Genomic DNA, 6,517 nt, shown 5'->3' with positions numbered 1-6,517 from the left:
TCCTGATTATTGAGGGTACACATTACCCCAGCCCCATGAACATCAAAATGAGGCCAGAATTTGTTTAGAAGTCTAAAATAAAAAATGGACAAGACACAGACCAGTCGGAGCTGTACGAAGGGAAAACCTCTTTTTAAGTAACAATGCTCAAAGCAATGAGGACATTGACTCAGACACAGCCTCCGACTTATAACAGTGAAACAAAACTAGAGAGTGTTGCCCCAAGCACCTTTACCTCAACCACAAATGAAAATGGCTACTTATTTAACTGTGTGATGCTTTCCAGCGATCGGAAAATTGTTATATAGTTTCACTACAGAAATAAATACACCCGTTGCAAGAACCAACACGGTTTGGTCTTATTAACTAATGATTCAAGCTTTTGTGTCAACAAACACCAGTCAGTCCAATTAAAAGGATTATATAGAAATAACACAAAGAGAAGAACCCACGGATGAGTGTATCAACATTCAGTTTTGGATCTTGACATGGGTTGATCAGTACAAAGAGAAACCATTGAAGATTCTACTTCGATTGTGATTCACCTGATGCAATTGCAGGCTCGTCTTTCTTTGAAGTCTCCAATTTGCCAGAAGTAACAGCCTCCAGCGTCTTATAAAACTCCTCAGGAAGAGGACCAGGACGATGAAGGGGAACGTGCTTGGGTACTGGAGCATCATTTTCTATAACTTCACACTCATAATCATCGGGAATACCCCAAGGTTTCCACTCTGGAAGAAAAATCATTGATCATGGCTTTAGGTTATACGGAAAATAAAACAGAAAAATACTCTTAAGCACTTATAACAACAATTCATAACTTCACCCAAAAGGGGTTGATTCACACCATTCAGAACTTAAATCAACCTCTTCCCCAAAAGAAATCTGCGTGTGAGATTCTCTTAATGGATCATGAAGAAGGACCAGTAAGATGTTTTTTATGATCAAACATATTTTTGATTTCTACATAAAACTCTATGCAAAAATTTAGCTCTTTTTTTTTTTTTAATGACATGGGAACCCGCAGCCACTACCCTTCGGGTGCGCACAGGGTAAACCAAGCTCCTATGTAATAGCCAAATTTAGCTCTTTACTCATTAGGCAGCAGGGAAGGATTGGGGAGGGGGATGATCAAGCTTGGCATACAAGACACCACTTCACCACAGAATAATGAAGTAAAAGAGTAAGTAATGAATACTATAATATCCATAAAAAAAAGGTAGCATATGCAACGAAACTCACATGTGTCTACCTGTAGACTTTTAAGCATTCTGATGGACATGAATGCATAAAAAAAGTGAAAAGAAAAGTAAAATATCAGATGTACATAGTAAAATAAGTATATGAAATAGGACAAAAAATTCAATATATAGGTCACGCGTGTTCCAATTTACGGTTCACCATCACATCCCAAACAAGCATAAAATGACGATTCAGTTTTGTTCTCTAAATTGTAATTTATCTTGACTCGTATTTCTTAGCAGACGCAGCTAAAGGTTGCTTTAAATTCTGTATTTCATGAAAAGACGAAGCACATAGAAATTGTCACTTAATTTGACAGAAGATTGAGTATGAGATGCAGTATTACAAGTTTTATCAACTCAAATGATTAGTTAGTAGATACTCTTACTAGATTACTTCAAAATTCCACAACTGAGTATATTTACAGCAAGCTAGGAGTACACAACATGTAAACATTAACCTGAGAGGGAGTTCTAAGATTATTAAAAATATGTAAATATAGCAAGAGCCAAGAAGCCATACCTTGTAAATATGGAAAAATCTGAATCCATACACTTCTGTACTTAGGAGATCTTATCGTATGTAATTACATGTTTTTTCCGGTTACTTGTGAACTTTACTGAAATCTCAATAGCCTAAGTGAAAAATCAAGCAACTCTATTTTCAGAATCTCTTCTTTTCTCCTTTCTTTATCAATCCCAACTTCTTTCACCCTTTCAGTAATCCACTCGGCACAAAACAAAAGTCTATGTTAAGTATCTAGTATTAGTTGAGGAAATCGGCTATAAGCTCCTTATGTGGTCTTATAATCCTCATTTCCTGAGCATCTTTTGAGATTAACTTAAGCCCAAGGTTCCTTATCTTAAAATGGTACTAAAGCCAAACTCAGATATATTCTTGGTTTGCCCAATTTGAGCCTCCACGTTATATTGTCCATGCACCAGATGTTCAATCTTGGGCATACGGGGAGATGTTAAGTTTCTCACATTTGTTGAAGGAATATGTGGTTGTTTTCTTATAGTCTTCAAAAATAGTCTTCATGAGCTAGTTATTGGGGTTGAGTTAGGCCCAACGTTTATTTTCTTAACAGTCTAAAAAGAAGATGAATAAAATAAATAAAAGAAAGCCACTAATTTGTCAGAGAGTTAGTAGCTCTATTTTTTTTATGTAGTAGTAGTAGCTCTATTTATTTGAACCCAGATTAAAGGATCTCCAATAAAAGACTTGCCCACTAGCTTGTCGTACAAAATAAGCATGCATAAAAAAAGAAAGTGATGTTCAGATTCCCCGGTGATAGACAAATTAACACACAGAAATGGGTACACAACAACAAATTAACAAACAGAGATGAATACGCAACAAAAAAAAGCCTAATAAGCTTGAAAATATAAGTAAAGTCCAGATATTTGTCCCTTTGATGCAAAAGGCTGCATAAATATCAGCAGCGAACTGACCTTGTAAAGTAAAAACCAAGATTTACATAGTGCAAATAGCAACTTTAACTTAAGTTCTTATCTCGTCTAAAAAATCAGCTATACAATACCACATGGGTTAGCAAGTTTTAGATTAACAAGTTTAGACCACCAAATAAAAGTATGGCGACAAATTTGATTTGGAACTGACGCTGATGATCAGGCTAGAAGCTTTTTCCTGACTGCCCCATAGAAGGACCAGCTAAACAAACACTTCAACAGTTGCAATGGTATAGCCCAATAACCCTTTGTTGCAAACTGTTGTGAGGCTATCCTAATTATAACTATCCAAAATTAGAAACAACATATTCTCAAAAATATTTATTATTCACTGTTAATATTTAAAAAAGCTGAGAGTGAATGATACTTTAAAGATCTTTTTCAGACAATAAGAATGATAAAAGTAGGAAAGAGTGGCTAAATATTGAAGAACGGAGTAGTCAGTAGAGTGAGTAGATGATGTAGTTTAATTATTTAGAGCAAATATGTTTAGGCTAGTAACTGGGATGTGGGAATAATAAGGGTTCAAATTAATTTATCAAAAACCAAGAAAACAAAAAAGAAAAATTATAGGCAAACACCACGGATAAAGACCAATATAGATGCTCGACATGGTTTGCGTTTTTTTTTTTTTTTTTTGGGGGGGGGGGGGGGGGGGGGGGGGTATTAGTAGTACTGAACTACTAATAATAATGGCATAGACTTGGACGATTATGATCACATGTAAAATAAATCTCAAAGTTAGCATCATCCAACATAAATAATGAGGTGGAGTAATTTTAGAAAGATTTATATATTGTGTAGCAATATGTAGTATTATGCACTTCTATGCAACAGATCTATCAACCTAAAGAACGAAGTTTGCACCAACAAGGACAAAGACTGGAGAAAATATTATAGTGGGGGAGGGGAGAGAGAGAGTCAATCAAATATTTCAGATTAGGAGAGGCAACGGTCATATATTAGAGCCATGAAAACATGACATTTTAAGGTTTCTATAATATTATCCAAATCTATCACACAATGGATACCTAAAACCTGACTCAAAAAAGGAAGTTGAGTGTAAATTGCTTAAGCGGACCTATTCATAATCCAAAAGAAAACTTCAGCAAACATGAGGAAATACAAATTTTGGAAGAAAATTCACTAAATGCGCACTGTTGGCAACGAAAACTAGTACAGATTCACTACTTGTAGGCCATGAACATGCACTGCTAAGAACAACATATAAAAAAAATAGGAGTTTGAAAGTTGCACAATGCATACTGAGAGCGACAAAAGAAAAACCTAACTTTTGCAAGCTAGGATGTAAGACATTTGACCCATCACATCCTTGGGTGCTTCATTGCTTCTAATGCAAATCCTTGAACAACCATACAGCCTGCTATCAGGCTGATCTCTAGATAATGTCTATATCAATAAAGCACATGTCGACTGAAATTTTATATTGCATAAAGAGAAACTCCAACAACCAACATATTTCTGGCTGAAATACCCTCAGATGACAATTTTACACTCCATTTGACTTTCGGCGCGATTTTCGTGAAATCAGCCAGGAACATAATGAAATAATTCACCTATAAATAAAATGGGAACAAAGAGCAAAACTTTTCTTATCCTGACATTCTTTTCGAAATGGTCTTATCCTGACATTCATAACTTTTAATGGGCTATACATTGCTTAAGGAGTCTGGATGTTAAGTGAGACAATTTGTGACCCCTCCATTCTTTCCTGGTGCATTGTTCACACTTTGTGCCTTTGTAAGATCCAATAATGCCTCGAAGATGTCAAAATCTTCGTCAAAGAAATGTCCATGATATTGAATTAAAGGAATTACGAGCCCAAGATTGGGAATTAGAGCACAACTTGCAAGGCAAGGAGCTGTTCAAAACCAAGCCCAAAATGAAGAAGCCAATAATGATAGTCTTCAATCCCTTCGTTGAAGATGAATCTTCATCTCAAGAAGAGTTTCCTAGATACCGCCAACGAGGTCCAACTCAAGATATGGGAGGTAAGGGAATTAAAATTGATATTCTTTATCCTTGGATATAGCCAACCAAGGTGGCCTCTTTTTTCATTTTGGCTATCTTGTCATAGTGGGGTTCCTAACCTCGCCAATATTGGCACACCCCCGATGTTCCGGCATCAACTTCTCTTTGTTTTATAATCATTACCTAAAACTTAATGAAGATAAGTTTCTTGTTACCAGAGTGATTCACAATAAAATTAGCCAATTTTATAGCTCAATTTCACGAAATTATTCATAAATTTTCAGTGGTGGAAAGGAAGACCATTTTTTCTTGACAAAGTGAACATCCTAATTAAGTGAAGCAAAATTGGATCTCCTGTTAGTCCACAATTGGATCCAATTTATGCTAACATTATAAACCTAGGATAAAGTTGCCGACTTTTTGACCATAATCCCTCAAAGGCAGCCAAATCCAGGTTCACACTTATCAGGAAATTGGTAGATTACCATTACAGTAGTTCATCTCACTATCCTACATTTCTCAATCCCCATAATCATAGCACCAAACAGGCAAATCAAAACATAGATCTACTATTGTCTCATCAACCACTCACTCAGTATAATCAAAGAGAACAAAAAAATGTAAAAAAATTCCGCGTGTTTAAAAATTGCATAACAATTCACTTTCATCCCTGCATTCAATAAATAATTAACAAAGAAAGAAAAACACACAATCACACACACACACACACATATGATCTACTATTGTCTCATCAATCATTCAGTCAATATAATTCAAGAGCAAAAAAAGGAAAAAAAAAATCCCGGGTTTAGCAATTGCATAGAAATGCACACTCATATAAAGTAAAAATGGAAGTTTGTTAGTGTACGGACCGTTCATGTGGCCAATAAGCTTAAGCTCATCTTGTGCTTCCTCAATTAACTCTTCAACCTGTCCACAACCAAGCCGTTTCTCAATCATTTCCGAATCTTCTTCTTCCTGACAGACACTAAGACGATGGCGCGTGAAGCTTTCCACAGCTTTCCGGTATCCTTCATCTTCCGGCACAGCTTTGATCTCATCTAGGGTTTTCCTGTAAAGATTAATGAGAACTTCCCTAGCATTTGGGACCACATCAAGACCTACGATCCCTGTTGTTTCCTTCACTTTCGCCATCATCATCAATGGCCTCGCTATTCTTCGCACAAACATTTTTCCGACTCGCTCGTGTCGCTTCGGCTCGGAGCTCTGAAGAAAGAAACGGCAGCTGATTGAGACTGATGGTAATTTGGGCCTAATGATCAGAACTATCTGGATTGCTTGGGTTCGCTTTTCTGCAAATGTTGGGCTGTGAAGTATGGCCCATTTATTAGCCCACCTTGTTTTGAAGCATTTTTTTTTGTGCGGATTGTCCTCCAAAACCACCGCTCCTCCGCCTAATACCCCAAGGTTCTGGGTTTGAATCTAAGCTCAGTAAAAAAATAATAATAAGGAATTTTATAAGGCAGAGGTTTGGATTCACAAGGCAGAGGTCTACCTCAGGCAGAATTTTTAATGCAAAGCTCTACCACACATACAAAACTCTGGCTGCATGTGGAGTTTTGCATTCAAAATTTCACCCAAGGCCTAACTTTGTTACAAAACTCTGTCTTGAGATTTTTTTTTATTGAGCCGGGGTTCGAACCCCAAACCTCATGGTATGAGGCGAAGGGCAAAAATTAATGACCATCAATTTGAGGGACAAAAATTAAAGACTAGTGCCTTTGAAGGGTAATCGTGCAAATGACCCGTTTTGAAGTAATTGCAATTTTTTGGGTGGATTGTCCTTCAAA

General features: G+C 36.6%; 1 protein-coding gene across 1 annotated transcript; it reads right to left on the bottom strand.

Annotated features, from left to right (window-relative positions):
* Nucleotides 1–236: 236 nt before the first annotated feature.
* On the bottom strand, nucleotides 237–5,992 carry LOC132631980 (probable NADH dehydrogenase [ubiquinone] 1 alpha subcomplex subunit 5, mitochondrial). The gene is made up of 2 exons (XM_060347762.1): nucleotides 5,579–5,992; nucleotides 237–731 (listed from the first exon to the last, which is right to left on the bottom strand). Exons 1-2 carry the CDS (start codon nucleotides 5,895–5,897, stop codon nucleotides 526–528), a joined length of 525 nt encoding a protein of 174 aa, XP_060203745.1. The 5' UTR covers nucleotides 5,898–5,992; the 3' UTR covers nucleotides 237–525.
* Between the last annotated feature and the right edge of the window lie 525 nt (nucleotides 5,993–6,517).

The sequence above is a fragment of the Lycium barbarum genome, chromosome 3, assembly GCF_019175385.1.
Source record: "Lycium barbarum isolate Lr01 chromosome 3, ASM1917538v2, whole genome shotgun sequence".
In the NCBI taxonomy this organism is placed as follows: Eukaryota; Viridiplantae; Streptophyta; class Magnoliopsida; order Solanales; family Solanaceae; genus Lycium; species Lycium barbarum.
Note: the sequence above shows the minus strand (reverse complement) of the source record. Positions and strands in the feature narration are given on the sequence as shown.

Bases quoted from the DNA above. Each gene is read 5' to 3' on its own strand.
- LOC132631980 (XM_060347762.1), bottom strand. From the start codon at position 5,897: ATGTTTGTGCGAAGAATAGCGAGGCCATTGATGATGATGGCGAAAGTG. The intron at 732-5,578 runs GTCCGTACACTA...TTTTTCTTCCAG, and splicing joins GCTTATTGGCCACATGAACG to AGTGGAAACCTTGGGGTATT.